The sequence below is a fragment of the Manis javanica genome, chromosome 4 (genome assembly GCF_040802235.1).
Source record: "Manis javanica isolate MJ-LG chromosome 4, MJ_LKY, whole genome shotgun sequence".
NCBI lineage: Eukaryota > Metazoa > Chordata > Mammalia > Pholidota > Manidae > Manis > Manis javanica.
The window spans coordinates 101,544,468-101,562,733 of record NC_133159.1 but is presented as its reverse complement, the minus strand read 5'-3'; the positions used below and the strand labels follow the sequence as shown (position 1 = coordinate 101,562,733).

The window sequence follows — 18,266 nt, the reverse complement described above, 5'->3', positions numbered from 1 at the left end:
GTTTACATAGTACAAACATTGGAAGAAGGTATTTTATGCTTTAATTCTGTATGTTACCCAAACTGGGAGGAATCAAAAAAAAAAAGCTGGGATTAATTTCAAGTGGTGCCTACCTGGTAAAGTGATGTTTATCCTGAGAGGGTGAGAGATGGCAAGAGCCCGCACCGGGCCATGTGTGCACAGGGACCTTCTGTCATAAACTTCAACTTTACACTGGTAAAGTCCCGCTTCTTCCTCAGTGGCATCATGGATTAGGAGGTAAGAATGAAATGAAGACTGTGAAACCTTCGTCTTCTTTTGGAACTGGGATAGCAAATCCCCCCATTCAATGGTGCCATTATAGGTGATTCGAATAAGCCGATGGAAGACTTGCGATCCGGCTGGCTTGAACTGCCATGTCACAGTGAGTGGAACCCTGAGGTCAGAGAAGCCAGCCCTGACAAGGCAAGACAGGTCAAAGGTGTTGGTTAATTTCACTTGTGGTTGACGGCTCATCAGATGAACTTGCAAACTTGACTCTGTATGCAGAAATGCAGAACACAATTCTATTATGTTTATTAAATCAAAATACAGTACTTCCAAGTTTTCCTAGTCACCATCTCTTCCCATTGAACTATGCATTCAAACACAGGGAGTATTAAATATTTTGGGGTAGATGTTGATTCACAGTACAGTCTGTTCTGAATTCTGACCTCAATTTTCTAAAGTTGACCCTCTTCTAAGAGTGTTCTCAGCAGTGACAACAAACGAGCAGTGTTTCTCCAGTCTGCTGCTTAGACAGCTGCTACTGAGTAGGCAGAGCACTCCGCAGCCCCAGGGGCTGGCCCCCTTTCCTCACCCCCATTCCTGGGCTCAGTATCAGTCTTTCGCACATGCTAGAAGAGACTGTCCCAGGGCTGCAGCTGTTGACAGCCTGAGTGTTTGGAACTGAGCTTCACTCAGCATATCTCTTCTCTAAATCTACTTCAGTTCCATAGGATTTTGTTTTTAGCCTTGACAACTAACTTACAAGTTGCACCCTAAAGACGATCTTTATAAAGCCAAGTAAACTTTAGAGACTGGTTGACAGACATGGTAGCCAGAGACTATGCTCTGTGTACACATACCGTAACTAGGGGATTCAGGAGTACGCCCTCCAGTTCTACCACATTCCACTGCACAAGGCAGGTACTGATGATATGCAAGTTCAGAAAAGGATTTCTTTGACACTTACCCAGAGATTTTACAGTGACCGACATCTTCTGAGTCCAGCTCAGATCTGTGGCCTGGTTCCGGGTCCCCTCAGACACCCTGCACTCATAGGTGCCACTGTCTGCAATGGTGGCAGAGAAGATCTCCAGCTGGAAGGTGGCCCAGTCCATTTTCTCCAGCCTTGCGTTGCCATGGTCACTGAGCTCCCCATAGGAAGCACCGAGCTGCACTGTGCCATCCGCCTTCATACCAGCCACAAACTCTGGCTGGGTCTGGCCATGGGGGATGTGCCACCAATTCACAGACAAAAGACTTTCATCTCCATCTGCCTGGCAGAGAAGGGTTAAGGCCTCTCCTTCCCACACTGCCTGCTGCTTGTTCTTGGTGGACACGATCACACTTCTCACTATGGATTACAGATTTTAGAAGAAAAAGTATGTCAAGTAAATGAAAAATTTTCTAAAACAGTGAAGTCTCATTAATTAGGCCTTAGCTAATTTGTAAAAAATCAGATCAGGCTGTCTATTCCTAGCAAAAGATTTGCTATACTCTTAAATAGTGGAAACAAGACTTCAGAAAGAGTATCAGGAGACCTTATTTACACTTGTTATAATTTACCCTTAATTTTACTGATTTGTTAAAATGGCCCTCCCTTAAGAACATCTAGTTGAGAAAACATCTGGTAATATTTTTTTAAATTAAATAGGATGGGTGTCTGAGCCTAAAAGTAATGAAGTTGTGTTTATTTAAATTTTTAGTGTTTTGAAATTCAGTCTTTCACAGTTCAAAATGACCTTCCTCTCCCTACTTATCTTTCCTCAGTTGGTATCTGTTTTGAGTGGAAAAGTGCTGTTAATTAGATTTCAGTCCAAAATACTAGAGTAAAAACAATTACTTGGGGGGGGTAATACATATATATGTATGTATATATTTTTCTTTTTAAAATCATACATATATGTTATCAGTTGAAGGGAGAGGCTTCTTATACGTGAACTACATTGTAAAACTTTAAATGTCAATCTGGCTCCCAGATGGGAAATTCAAGATGTATAGAAATGCAGATATTCATTCAACAGACACTTTCTGTGACAGGCCCTGTCCTGGGAGCTTTGTGGGCAAGGCAAAGACCTGGACTCATGTTTAAGGCTAAGGTCCCTAGAGTCAGAATTATCTTGGGCATAGCTGACCTCTCTGGCCCTCAGTTTTCTTTCCTGTAAATAAGGGGACAGAAAAAGCACCCATCTTATTGCATTGTTGAGGGGACTAAATGAATGGCATATACATAGGGCTTAGCCTGGAAGGCAAAGGGAAAGCACCCAGTCATGGTTAGTGCTCAGCATTGGTATGTAATGATAGGCACTAGTGAAAGCAGAGGTAGTTCAAATCCAAAAGAAAAAAACAAAATAGAACTAGGATTAGAAATCTAAATAGGATCTAAATGAATTTGCAAACTGTTCTTCCCCATTGAGCAAGTTCAGACTTCTACTGCTTTATGTGTATATGTATATAAGTTACAAATGCAGAATGAAGGTTAATATCCACAAATAATATTTATTATTAAGTAAATAATTATATATATTATATGTGTATGTGTGTATATATATGTGTGTGTATATATATATATATATATACACTTACCCAGAGATTTTACAGTGACCGACATCTTCTGAGTCCCCATATATATATATATATATATATATATATACACACACACACACATATCTGTATTAGAAGCATGATTATACTTAAGTTTTTTTCAAGTTAAACAGACCTATAACAAGTTTAGAAATTATGGTGGAAATTATTACTCATAATCTCACTATTCTATTAACATGATTAGTTTCATAATAGTTTCAACCATTATGATTTTTTTAAAATGAGGTTTACTCAGTTCATCGTAGTCATTACTGCCTCTTGGCAAGAAGTAATAAACTTACCAAGTGTGTGTAAGTCACCCACATATAGTGGTAGTGAGTATCCCTTGGCTATTTGAAATATTCATAGAATGATAAAACTCTGCTCACATTTCAAGTAATAGTTTGACTTTCAAAACCAAATGTTCAACAGGATCCTTAATAAATATGCTGATAAGTTGTTCTGCTTCTATTTATTAGGCCCACTTTGGACTGTAGCCTATATAAAGAACTATTTCTAGCTTCAGAAGACCACCCCACTGATAGGTTATGTGCTGTGCACCATGAAGCACACCTTTCAATCTTTTTGGCACAAATTCTCATGCACTGAGTTTAAGGAAGGTTTGCAGGTATGTTCCAGGGGAGACTGAGATGCATGAAGCAGAGATTAAGCTCTATGTAAATATGTAAACTTGCCTACATAGTTTTTACTGAATCCTAGAAAGTTAGACCAAACATTTAGTGTGAAAACTAACACCAACACACTCCCTGGCTTGCCACCCTAGGCCAAAGTTTGTGAATCTAATCAATCGTTCTGGACTTAGAATTTAATACCCAGCCCAGGGAATTCTAATATTATTTGTGGATTTGTCTGTTTTCTATCCACACATAAGGCACTACTTATTCAAGTACGTTGAAGGTCACCCAACATTTGTAAACCAAAAGAGAGCTGAGTGACCTTTCAGTGTCACGCCTGCTGATAGACCCATTTGGACAGGTGTCTTACCACATCACAGAAAAATGCAGGGAACAGAATTTGCCCACTATCATTTACCTCTTCATTTCTTATTCTGCGTCATGGTTTGATACAGCATTAAGATTTGGTATCATTCTTTGGGTCAGGTTAAGATATTAGAGGAATGACAGAAGGCATGTGAAGGATGTTGGAGGAGTCGGGGTATAAGCGGTTGCTTATTCCTCAAGAAAGCAAAGTGTCTTCCTCTCCTCTTAATCTACTCGCATTACACCCATGATGAAAGACAGAGGATGACTTCATTAATACAGATATTCTCGCTTGAAGAAAAATCCAGTGTACAAAAATTCGGACTAGCAGTAAATAGAATCAAAGCCTCTAAGACAGCAAGAAGGGACTTTAGGACCATCTAATTGTATGTCATTCTTCTACATTGGAAAAAGCTGAAATTTAGAGAAGAAGTGGCCTGCCCATGGTTACGGCCCACTTAGTAGCTCAGGAATAGGACTTAGGTCTTCAGGCAGTTTGGCTGCTTCCCTTTACTCCCCTTCACCTCAAAGTGACCTGATTGAGACCCCACTCCATGCATGTAACCTGTACTCACAAAGACAGGGATCTGAAAGCAGCTAGGCTCATCTGGGCCTGACCTCATGTACCTGCCAGCCTCCTTAGATGCATGTGGTTGTCTGGTGACTGCTTCATCTGGAGCACCTGCCAGGAGCCCATCTGAGTTCTTGCCACCTCAGCCACTGCACATCTGTAAGCACCTTCCTCCTCTGGGCCTGCAGAGAAGATCTTGAGAGAGAAAGTCTTGGGGCTTAACTTTGAAACCTGGAGCCGTCCTTGACTTGCTCTCTCCTTGTAGTCTTCCTTCAGGTTCAGAACTCCATCAGCATCAATGTGGGCCATTTCAACACCGTTGAAGAACCAAATACCCTGCAGCTGTGGGGCCTGGTCACTGCCTACCACAAGGCAAAGCAGTTCTAAGGAATTCCCTTCAGTAAACGCACTCTCAGCTATGATGTTAACTTGAAAATCTTTCACTAGGAAACAAAAACAAGGCAGATATTTAGAGAGACCACTGTGCTTGTCCTCTTAGTACCAATGAGAGATGGTATCTTCTGTAAGGCTAGTACAGGCATTGAATTTCATGGTGGGAGACCAGTTTTGAGGAGTAGGTAAACCAGTGAAATACCTACAGTTGAAAACCTTTAAATCACCCAGGAAAATTAGCATACATGGTTTTCTAAATGCAGTCCTTTCAAGCAAGATACATGCATAGATGTATAAAGCATATGGTAATGTACCTTTTAAAAATAAGAAATATAAAATATTTTATACTATACTGGATTTCTGTAAATTGATTCTTGCTCTCTTTTTTTTTGGCTGAGATTATTCAGTGGAATTTTTCTAAGTTAAAAAGCACATGTGATGAGAGGCTTAAAGATGGTGGTGTGAGAGGTGAGACAGAGGCTTCCTCCAAAAACCACATAAATACAAAAATATGATTAATACAACTAATCCTGAAAGAGCAACAGGGAAGAGGGCTGCACCAGACTGCATACACCTGGAGAAAAGAATGAATACAACACCTGAGAAAGATTCAAATGAAATCGACCTCATAAATATTCCTGAAAGGGATTTCAAAATAAAAATCATTAACATGCTCATGGAGGTACAGAAAAATATTCAAGAACTCAGGAATGAATTCCAGTCAGAGATCCAATCGTTGAAGAGCACAATGGAGGGTATTAAAAGCAGATTGGAGATGGTGGAGGAGACGATAAATGAAATAGAAACTAAAGAAGAGGAATACAAAGAAGCTGAGGAACAGAGAGAAAAAAGGATCTCTAAGAATGAAAGAATATTGAGAGAACTGTGTGACCATTATAGGGGTACTAGAAGAAGAACAGAGAGAAAAAGGGATAGAAAGTGTCTTTGAGGAGGTAATTGCTGAAAACTTCCCCAATCTGGGGAAGGAGATAGTCTCTCAGGCCATGGAGATGCACAGATCTCCCAACACAAGGAACCCAAGGAAGAATACACCAAGACATACAGTAATTAAAATGGCAAAGGTCAAGGACAAGGACAGAGTATTAAAAGCAGCCAGAGAGAGAAATAAGATCACATACAAAGGAAAGCCCATCAGGCTATCATCAGACTTCTCAGCAGAAACCTTATAGGCCAGAAGGGAGTGGCATGCTGTATTTAATGCCATGAAGCAGAAGGGCCTCGAACCAAGATTATTTTATCTGGCAAGATTATCATTTAAATTTGAAGGAGGGACTAAACAATTTCCAGATAAGCAAAAGCTGAGAGAATTTGCCTCCCACAAACCATCTCTATAGAATATTTTGGAAGGACTGCTATAGAAGGAAGTGTTCCTAAGGTTTAAAAGCTGTCACCAGAGGTAATAAAACCACAGTAAAGAAAGTAGAACAGCTAATTACTAAGCAAATGCACAATTAAATTAACTATCCACAAAGTTAATCAAGGATAGACAAAGAGTACAGAATATGATACCTAATATAGAAAGAATGGAGGAGGAAGAAAAAGGAAGAAAAAGAAAGAAACTATAGATTGTGTTTGTAATAGCATATTAAGTGAGTTAAGTTAGACTCTTAGACAGTAAGGAAGTTAACCTTGAATTTTGGTAACCACGAATCTAAAGCCTGCAATGGCAATAAGTACATACCTATCAATAATCACCCTAAATGTAAATGGTATGAATGCATCAATCAAAAGATATAGAGTCACTAAATGGATAAAAAAAACAAGATCCAACTGTATGCTGCCGACAAGAGACTCACTTTAAACCCAAAGACATACACAGACTAAAAGTGAAGGGATGGAAAAAGATATTTCATGCAACTAATAGGGATAAAAAAGCAGGAGTGGTAGTACTGGTATCAGACAAAATTGACTTCAAAACAAAGAAAGTCACAAGAGATAAAGAAGGACATTATATAAGGATAATGGGGTCAATCCAACAAGAAGATATAACCATTATAAATATATATGCACCCAACACAGGAGCACCTACATATGTGAAACAAATACTAACAGAATTAAAAGGGGAAATAGAATGCAATGCATTCATTCTAGGAGACTTCAACACTCCACTCACTCTGAAGAACAGATCAACCAGACAGAAAATAAGTAAGGAGACAGAGACACTGAACAACACAATAGAGCAGATGGACCTAACAGACATCTACAGAACTCTACACCCAAAGCAGCAGAATACACATTAGATCATATACTAGATCATATACTAGGCCACAAAAAGAGCACCAGTAAATTAGAAAAGATTGAAATTATACCAACCAGTTTCTCAGACCACAAAGGTATGAAACTAGAAATAAATTATGCAAAGAAAACAAAAAATCCCACAAACACATGGAGGCTTCACAACATGCTCCTCAATAACCAATGGATCAATGACCAAATAAAAACAGAGATCAAGCAATATATGGAGATAGATGACAATAATTCAACACTGCAAAATCTGTGGTACGCAGCAAAGGCCATGCTAAGAGGAAAGTATATGGGACTCAGGAAAGAAGAACAATCCCATATGCACACTCTAAACTCACAATTAACGAAACTAGAAAAAGAAGAACTAATGAGGACCAAAATTGAGAAGAATGAAACAATAGAAAGAATCAATGAAAGCAAGAGCTGGTTCTTCGAGAAAATAAACAAAATAGATAAATCCCTAGTCAAACTTATCAAGAAAAAAAGAGAGTCTACTCACATAAACAGAATCAGAAATGAGAGAGGAAAAATCACTATGGACACCACAGAAGTACAAAGAATTATTAGAGAGTACTATGAAAAATTATATGCCAACAAACTGGATAACCTAGAAGAAATGGATAAATTTCTAGAAATTTCTTTAGAAAGGGATTTTTTGTTTTCTTTGCATAATTTATTTCTACTTTCATACCTTTGTGGTCTGAGAAACTGGTTGGTACAATTTCTAGAAAAATACAACCTCCCAGGGCTGACCCAGAAAGAAACAGAAAATCTGAGGAGACCAATTACCAGCAACAAAATTGAACTGGTAATCAAAAAACTACCTAAGAACAAAACTCCTGTACCAGATGACTTCACCACTGAATCTTATCAAACACTTAGTGAAGACCTAATACCAATCCTCCTTAAAGTTTTCCAAAGAGTAGAAGAAGAGGGAATATTTCCAAACTCAAACGCATTCTATGAAGCCACCATCACTCTAATACCAAAATTGGCAAAGACACTACAAAAAAGAAAATTACAGACTAATATCCCTGATGAACATAGATGCAAAAATACTGAACAAAATATTAGCAAACCAAATTCAAAAATACATCAAGAAGATCATTCTTCATGATCAAATGGGATTTATTCCAGGGATGCAAAGATGGGACAATATTCGAAAATCCATCAACATCATCCATCACATCAACAAAAAGGAGAAAAACCACATGATCATCTCCATAGATGCTGAAAAAGCAAAATTCAGCATCCATTCATGATAAAAACTCTCAACACTCAGTGAAATAAGCCAGTCGGAGAAAGACAAGTGCCAAATGATTTCCCTCATTTGTGGAGTATAACAACAAAGCAAAACTGAAGGCACAAAATAAACTCCAAGAAGGGACTAGCAGTTACCAAAGGGGAGGGGTGTCGGAGGGCAGGTGCGGAGGGAGGGAGAAGGGGATTGAGGGGTATTATGTTTAGTACACATGGTGTGGGGGATCACAGGGAAAACAGTGTAGCACAGAGAAGGCAATAGTGTATCTGTGGCATCTTACTACACTGATGGACAGTGACTGCATTGGGGTATGGGTGGGGACTTGATAATATGGGTAAATGTAATAATTGCATTGCATTTTCATGTGAAACCTTCATAAGAGTGTATATCAATAATACCTTAATAAAAAAACTCTCAACAAAATAGGTATAGAGGGCAAGTACCTCAACATAATAAAAGCCATATATGACAAACCCACAGTCAACATTATACTTACCAGCGAGAAGCTGAAAGCTTTTCCTTTAAGATCTGGAACAAGACAAGGATGCCCACTTTCCCCACTTCTATTCAACATAGTACTGGAGGTCCTAGCCACAGCAATCAGATAACACAAAGAAATAAAAGGCATCCAGATTGGCAAGGAAGAAGTTAAACTGTCCCTGTTTGCAGATGACATGATATTGTACATAAAGAACCCTAAAGAATCCATTACAAAACCACTAAATCTAATATCTGAATTCAGCAAAGTTGTGGGATACAAAATTAATACACAGAAATCTGTTGCATTCCCATACACTAACAATGAACTAGCAGAAAGAGAAATCAGGAAAATGATTCCATTCGCAGTTGCATCAAAAAGAATAAAACACCTAGGAATAAACCTAACCAAGGAAATGATAGACCTATACTCTGAAAACTACATGACACTCATGAGAGAAATTAAAGAAGATACCAATAAATGGAAACACATCCCGTGCTCATGGATAGGAAGATTTGATATTGTCAAAATGGCCATTGTGCCTAAAGCAATCTACAGATTCAATGCAATTCCTATCAAAATACCAACAGCATTCTTCAATGAACTAGAGCAAATTGTTTTAAAATTCATATAGAACCACAAAAGACCCCGAATAGCCAAAGCAATCCTGAGAAGGAAGAATAAAGCTGGGGGAATTATGCTTCCCAACTTCAAGCTCTACTACAAAGCCACAGTAATCAAGACAATTTGGTACTGGCACAAGAACAGACCCATAGACCAACGGAACAGACTAGAGAGCCCTGATATAAACACAACCATATATGGTCAATTAACATACAACAAAGGATTCATGGACACACATTGGAGAAATGACAGCCTCTTCAACAACTGGATAGCTACATGCAAGAAAATGAAACTGGATTATTGTTTAACTCCATACACAAAAGTAAACTCAAAATGGATCCAAGGCCTGAATGTAAGTGATGAAACTATAAAACTCTTAGAAGACAACATAGGCAAACATCTCCTGAATATAAGCATGAGCAACTTCTTCCTGAATGCATCTCCTCGAGCAAGGAAAACAAAAGCAAAAATGAACACATGGGACTACATCAAACCAGAAAGTTTCTGTATGGCAAAGGACACCATCAACAGAACAAAAAGGCATCCTACAGTATGGGAAAATATATTTTTAATGACATATCCGACAAGGGGTTAACATCCAAAATATATAAAGAACTCACATACCTCAACACCCAAAAAGCAAATAACCTGATTAAAATATGGGCAGAGGATATGAAGAGACAGTTCTCCAAAGAAGAAATTCAGACACATGAAAAGATGCTCCACATTGCTAATCATCAGGGAAATGCAAATTAAAAACACAATGAGATATCACCTCACACCAGTAAGGAGGGATGGCCAGTATCGAAAAGACTAAGAACAACAAATGCTGGTGAGGATGCGGAGAAAGGGGAACCCTCCTACACTGCTGGTGGGAATGTAAGCTAGTTCAACCATTGTGGAAAGCAGTATGGAGTTTCCTCAAAAAACTAAAAATAGAAATACCATTTGACCCGGGAATCCCACTCTTTGGGATTTATCCAAAGAATACAACTTCTCAGACTCAAAAAGACATATGCACCCCTATGTTTATTACTGCACTATTTACAATAGTCAAGATATGGAAGCAACCTTAGTGTCCATCAGTAGATGAATGGATAACCTTACTGTCCATCAGTAGATGAATGGATAAAGAAGAGGTGGTACATATACACAATGGAATACTATTCAGTCATAAGAAAGAAACAAATCTTACCATTTGTAACAACCTGGATGGAGCTGGAGGACATTATGCTCAGTGAAATAAGCCAGGTGGAGAAAGACAAGTGTTAAATGATTTCCCTCATTCATGGAGTATAACAATAAATCAAAACTGAAAGAACAAAATAGCAGCACACCCACAGACTCCAAGAAGAGACTAGTAGTTACCAAAGGGAAGGGGTGTGGGAGGGTGGGGTCAGGAGGAAGGGAGATGGGGATTGAGGGTACTATGTTTAGTACACATGGTGTGGGGTTCACAGGGAAGACAGTGTAGCACAGAGAAAGGAAACAGTGAATCTTACTACACTGTCAGACAGTGACTGTAATGGGGTATGCATGGGGACTTGACAATGTGGGTAAATGTAGTAACCACATTATTTTTTCATGTGAAACCTTCATAAAAGTATATATCAATAATACCTTAATAAAAAAAATCTACAAGGGTGGCCACGCTAAAAATAAACAGAAAAAAGATAAAATAATAGCTGAATTTTGGTGACAGGATTATGGGTGATTTTATTTTGCCAATTTTCTGTAATTTAATTTCTTCACTTCTATCACTGTGATTAAATGAATAAGATTTCTTTGAGAACTGTAAAATACAACACTGCTATTTCATAACATTAAAATTAATAAATTATCCAAAAGAAAATAAGCACATGTGACATATGACAAGTCTACAGCTAACACAATACTTAACAGTGAAAAGCTGGAAGATTTTCCTTTAAGCTCAGGAAAAAGAAAAGGATTCCCACTCTTGCCCCTTGTATTAAACACAATACTAGAAGTCCTAGCCAGAGCAATTGGTTAGAAAAAGAAACACAAGTCATTCAAATCAGAAAAAAGAAGTAAAATGTTCTGCTTGCAGTTGACATGATCTTGTATATAGGAACCCCAAAAGACTCCACCAAAACACACTAAAACTAATAAATTATTTCAGTAAAGTTGTGGGATACAAACCAACATACAACAAAAGAAATCAATTGTATGTCTATACACTAACAATTAACTATCAGAAAAAATTAAGGACACAATCCCTACAGATGCTAAACATCCTAAGTATCAGGGAAATGAAAATCAAATCTACAATGATATATCACCTCACACCAGTCAGAATGGCTGTTATCGAAAAGAGAAGTGCCTTGCCAATGGGTTTCAGCCCTGGGCAAGTTCACTATGGTTTCCATGTGACCAAAGAAATGACAGTAGAATGTTCTTGGGCTGAAAGGGTTACACTCAACTTTATTCCCATGGTGGCAGGTCAATCACTAAAATCCCATCCACTCAGAGTAAGTCGGCAAGACGGTCTCTGCCTCTGCATCTCTGGGCCTGCACAGCTGTCCTCTGGGCCGCTGTCCTGGGTGCTGCCATCACTCCAGCCTCTGCTCTGCTCTCCTGCAGCTGTGCCACCATATCTCCCAGAGCACTGGGCGGAGCTCTTTATATAGAGTCAATAACAACGTATTGCCCACACATGTGTAGTGAGCAAGAGAACCAGGGCCAGGTGAGAATCCTGGCCAAAGGAACCTTCATTTTATCCACAATAAGAAATAACAAGTGTTGGTGAGGATGTTGAGAAAAGGGAGCCCTCCTATGTTGTTGGTGAGAAGGTAAATTGGTGCAGCCACTATGGAAAACAGTATGGAGATTACTCAAAAAATTAACAATGTAACTACCATGTGATCCAGCAATTCAACTTCTGGGTATTTATCCAAAGAATACAAAAACACTAACTCAAAAAGAAATCTACAGCCCCATGTTCACTGCAGCATTATGAACAGTAGTCCAGATATGGAAACAACCTAAGTGTCCACTAATGGATAATTGGATAAAGAAAAATAAGGTGTATATATAGAGTGAAATACTATAAAAAAGAAGAAAGTCTTGCCATTGGTGACAACATGGATGGAGCTTGAGGGTATTATGCTAAATGAAATAAGTCAGAGAAAGACAAATACCATATGATTTCATTTTACATGTGAAATCTAAAAAATAAAGCAAATGAATAAAACAAAATAAAAATGAAGTTATAGACACAGAGAGCAGACTGGTTGTCATGGGAAGAAGATGGAAGTAGGTGAAATGGATGAAGGGGCTCAATTGTATGGTGATGGGAGTAACTAGACTTATGGTGATAATCACTTTATAGTGTGTAAGAATATCAAGCTATAATATTGCATACCTGAAAATTATATGTTACATACCAATTTTACCTCAATTAAAAAAGAAAGAAAAGAATCCCTTTTGCAGTAGCTCAAAATGAAGAAAATACTTAGGAATAAGTTTAACCAAGGAGGGAAATAATCTGTACCCTGAAAATCATAAAACATTGATGAAAGAAATTAAAGACACAAATAAATAGAAAGATATCCCATGTTTATGTGTTGGAAAAATAAATATTGGTGAAATGTCCATACTACACAAAGAAATCTACAGATTCAATGCAATTCCTATCAAAATTCTAATGGCATTTATTTATTTATTTATTTATTAAAGTATCATTGATACACACTCTTATGAAGGTTTCACATGAAAACCTTTGTGGTTACTACATTCACCCATATTATTAAGTAGCCCCCCCATACTGCATTAAAGTCACTGTCCACCAGTGTAATAAGATGTAATGGATTTATTTTTATAGAAATTTGTTTAAAATCCTAAAATTCATTTGGAACCGCAAAAGACTAAATAGCCAAAGAAATCTGGGTCAAAAACAGAACTGCAAGTATCACACTACTGATTTCAAAATATATTACACAGTTACAGTAATCAAAACAGTACAGTACTCAAAATTGAAAATAGACCAATGGAACAAAATAGAGAGCCCAGAAATAAATCCATGCAGCTATGTCAACGGATCTTTGATAAAGGTGCCAAGAACATACAGTTGGATAAAGAGCCTCTGCAATAAATGGTGTTGGGAAAACTGAATATCCACATGCAGAAGTTGGACCCTTATTTCCATACCATATTATAAAAAAAAAAATCAACTCTAAGTGGATTGAAATTTTAAATCTAAGACCTAAACCTGTAAAACTACTAGAAGAAATAGTGGGAAAAGCTTCCTAATACATTGGTTTGGGCAATGATTTTTGGATATGACCCCAAAAGCACTAGCAACAAAAGCAAAAACAGACAAGTGGGGCCACATCAAACTAAAAAAGGTTTTGCATGGAAAAGGAGAGAATCCATAGAGTGAAGAGACAATCTACAAAATTAGAGAAAACATTTTCAAACCATGTATTTGCTAAGGGGTTAATACACAAAATATATAAAGAACTTACACAACGCAATAGCAAAATATCAAAGAACTTGACTTAAAAAATGGGCAAAGGACCTGAACAGACATTTCTCAAGAGAAGACAAACAATGGCAAACAAGTATATGTAACGATGCTCAATATCACTAATCATCAGGGAAATGAAAGTTAAAACCATGAGATTGGTCACTTCACATCTGTTAGAATGGCTCTTATCAAAACGACAGAAGACAACAAGTGGTGGGGATGTGGAGAAAAGGGAACCTTTGTGCAGTGTTAGTGGGAGGGTGAATTAGTATAGCTATTATAAAAAATAGTATGGTGATTCCTCAAAATTAAAAATAGAACTGCCATATAATCTAGCAATCCTACTTCTGGGTATATACCCAAAGGAGATGAAACTAGCATCTTTAAGAGATACTCATCTTGAAGAGATTTCGTTATTCAAAACAGACACTATGTGGAAATAACCTAAGTGTCTGCCAATGGATGAATGGATGCAGAAAATGTGGTATATATATAGATATAGATATAGATATAGATATAGATATAGATATAGATATAGATATAGATATAGATATAGATATAGATATAGATATATAGATAGATAGATAGATAATGGAATATTATTGGGCCATGAGAAAAAAGAAAATCCTGTCATTTTCAACATAGATCAACTTGGAGGATGTTATGCTAAGTGAAGTAAGCTAGACACAGAAAGACAAATACTGCAGGATCTTACTTATACATGGACTCTAAAAATATTGAACTCGCAGAAGCAGAGAGTAGAATGCAGGGGCTGCCAGGAGATGGGGGAGGATTGGAAGATGTTTATCAAAGAGTACAAAGTTTCAGTTACGCAAGATGAATAAGTTCTGGGGATCTAATGTACAACGTGGTGACTACAGTTAATAATACTGTGTTGTGAACTCGAAATTTGCTGATAGTAGATCCTAAGTGTTCCCATTGCATGCACATACACAACACATGCAAAAGGTAACTGTGAGGTGATGGATGTTAATTAGCTTGTGGTGATCATTTCATAATGCCTAGGTATATCAAAATATGTTGTACACCTTAAAAATACACAAGTTTTACCTGTATAAAAAGATAAAAATAGACTAGTTTACATTTTAAAAACTGTTTAAAAAGAGAGAAAAAATGCACATGTGATGTACCCCCAGAGAACTTGCCAGTCACTTTGACATTTAAGGCCAACAGGACAATTTTTAATGGACTAGAACAGCACTCCTCCTAAAAAAAAGAAAGAAAACATAAATAACCCGCATTGGATCATTATTTTTATCACGGATATATGTGTTCCCAGCAACCTCCTTTTCATGGACCAAAGCCTGGGTAGAGAAACCAGGAACCACAGCTGAGGCTTTGAAGAAAATGTCAGTGGGTCAGGAAGAGGGACACCATTCCAAGTTGGAAAAGAAGTCAGTGGAAGGAAATCCTGGCACTACAGACTTCATGCTGAAAACTGGAGCTATTCTGAAGTGTCTGTGGTGAGTGGGCTCTGGGCAGATACACCTGTCTTCACACACCAGCTTCACCTGTCACCAGCTGAGTGAGTTTAGGCAGATCATTTAGCATGTCAGAGGCACAGGTTCCTTGTTTTAAAAGTGGGGAGTTGACTACTTGCCTCATGAATGGTTGTTAGGACTAAATTAGCTGATGTAGATAAAGCGGTTATACAGAGCCTGCTAAGAATGGTGACAGAGCTACTTCCATGCATGGTCTGTGGAATCTATCTAGCCATTCAACAGATTTTATCCCATAGAAAACCACCTGTGGACAGAACCAAAACTGAATGTCATGCTTTTTATTTATGCCTTCCAGATAATAAAAACAGCATTTACTCAAACTGTCTAAGTGTGTTTTTGTAGATTCAACAAAAGATCAGAAAAACAAAACCAAAAATATATCCCATAAAGACCTACTACCAGCATATTCATGAATTTCCTGAGAAGATAATTACCTGCCAGCTGGATCCTCAGCGCTGTTTCATCTGTCTGCTTTTTTGTGATCAAAGTCCAGGTTTCATCTGGATCCTGAATCCACTCAGTTGCCTCACAGAACAGCTGACCTTGATCTGAGGGCCGGAGCCTCCTTATGAACAGCCTGAAGGTGGTGACCCCAAGCTTATCGAGTCGCACATCACCAGCTACAAACCTCTCTGCATACGAGGGCCCAGGGACCAACATAAAATCTCTCAAGAGGGAAATAATCTTGACGGCGTGGCTTTTTTCTCCATCCTGCACCAGGTACCAGGTGACAGAGAGGTGGGTGTGCTGAGCTGTGGCTTTGGCCGCCTCACAGGTAAGCTCCAACGGCTCTCCTTCCTCCTTAGTGAGAGTCTGGGGGCTCATGGAGGCAGAGAGGGTATCTGCAATGACTAGAAGCAAAGGAATGATGACACTTGACTGGCCCAGTACTGGTCAGACCAGCCTCCTTAGATGAAGATGGCACCCTGACCCACTGTCAGTAAAGCACCTCTCTGGGTTCCTTGTGCACTGGCTGGCCATATGCTTACCTACTGCCAATGGGAACACTGGCATCTATGTACATACAGGCTATGAACTCGGCAAACCTAACCACTCTCTGATGTACTGACCCTGACTTGACATTCTTAGCATAAACTCTCCCCAAAACTTAGCTACTCAGATGAAGAGTATTTAAAGGGAAAAAGTAGTAGAATCTAGAAGAGCTAGATTCTGATCCTAAATCTGTCCCTACTTGACTACATGAACTGGAGCAAGTCACTTCACTTCCTTGGGCCTCAATTTAATCCTTTATAAATAATCTGTATAGTCTATCATCCAGAGCCAATGTTACCCACGAAACCCTTACCAAAGTTTTCTTAACCACCCTACTACCCTACCACTGTCTTCTTCAAAGGAAATCACACCAGCCTAAGCTTATAGGAAAGCAAACAACTCAATCAATGAATTTTTATTGAGCATGTACTCAGTGCCAGCCACTGTGCTAGGCGCTGAAATAAACATTCTTTTCTCATGGAGCTCAGAGTGAGGTAGGAGAGAGTCATATAAATAGCCAAAAACCACATGAGAATGTGCCAATAATAGGGGTGTGAATAGAGTACCAAGAGGACACAAAGATGGGAATACTAACTGAGACAGGACAGGTTTCACAGAAGAGGTAATATCTCAACTGCATCTTGAAGTATATGTAGGAGTTTTCTATGCTGCAATAGGGGTGATAAGATATTCTAGGCAAGGGTACAAAACACTAATTACAAGGATTGTGGCCTCTCCTTAAAGGTGAATATGCCAGAGATTGGTAGTTTGAGAATAATCATTTCCGAGTTAATGATTTACCACTATTAGTTTCAGCTCTCTTATCAAATTAATGTTCTGCCTCCAAGAAGAGACATAAGATGGGGAGAACTCCCAAAGCTTTGTCTAGTGCAGTTGCCATTATCAATCAATGGATAGCTGTGGAAAGGCCTGGGGAAGACCACAACTAAATCTTCATGGCAAAGTTGATGGGCAAAATGAATGGAGGAGAGTTTTACAAAATATGAGATACCTATTTGTGACAAATCTCCAAAATATCCAGAGTGGTACATGGGCTCTCACCAAAGCAAAGAGCACCATAGAAAGCCATGACACATGGGAAGGCATTCTGACGGTGGAGACTGGCTTCTCAGGGCCCGGCTAGCAGAGGGGTGCAAGCAGCTTACCAGTGAGATTGGTCTTCGCACTGTAACTCCCATAGTACTTTTCATCAGTGCTCGGTGTGTGACACTCATACTCGCCAGAATCCTTCATTTGGAGCTTTGAGATGTGCAACAAGACAGAGTTGCCCTGAACCCTCTCCACGTAGATTCCCCTGCTTTGCACCCGCTGCGCATACACTGCATAAGAGAAGGTGGCATCCATGGTGCTAATGATCCGGACTTCTCGAGTGGGCACTGCTGGCAGGTAAACAGACCACTGGAAATGCTGCTCAGAAGGTCCCTGGTGGCCAGTTACACTGCAGCCAATGCTGACAGGGTAACCTTCAGCTCTGAACAGTGGTCCTTTCTGAACAGTTACTTCTCTCTGGCCAATGCTGAGCTTAGCTTGGAAGCAGAAGAAAGAAAGGGGAATAAAAATAGATTAGTGCTCCAGCTCCCAATGTGCCGCATTAGGTAGCTCCCTGTATTACCATTCTAGTAAATGAGATCGCAGGTTATTAGCTATAATCAGCTCAAATGTCCAACCTTCTTCAGGCTGTGGAGCAGTGGAATGACTTGATGATTTAATTGTTCTTTTATAACTTTAACTTCCCTAGTAATATGCAGTCTCTTCTTAAAAGGTTTGCTTCGTCGGTGTTAGGAAGGCCACTTCTATACAACATATGTTTATCTAAGTGCCCTT

General features: G+C 38.8%; 1 protein-coding gene across 2 annotated transcripts in view; it reads right to left on the bottom strand.

Annotated features, from left to right (window-relative positions):
* Positions 1-18,266, bottom strand: part of CD101 (CD101 molecule) — a 55,091-nt gene that overhangs the window by 28,837 nt on the left and 7,988 nt on the right. For both annotated transcript variants that reach the window (XM_073234465.1, XM_073234464.1), the window contains exons 2-6: positions 17,588-17,968; positions 15,863-16,279; positions 4,455-4,841; positions 1,214-1,597; positions 114-518 (exon numbers count right to left, since the gene is read on the bottom strand). In XM_073234465.1, the coding sequence (XP_073090566.1) occupies positions 114-518; positions 1,214-1,597; positions 4,455-4,841; positions 15,863-16,279; positions 17,588-17,968 (1,974 nt within the window). The remainder of the gene's footprint in view (positions 1-113; positions 519-1,213; positions 1,598-4,454; positions 4,842-15,862; positions 16,280-17,587; positions 17,969-18,266) is intronic.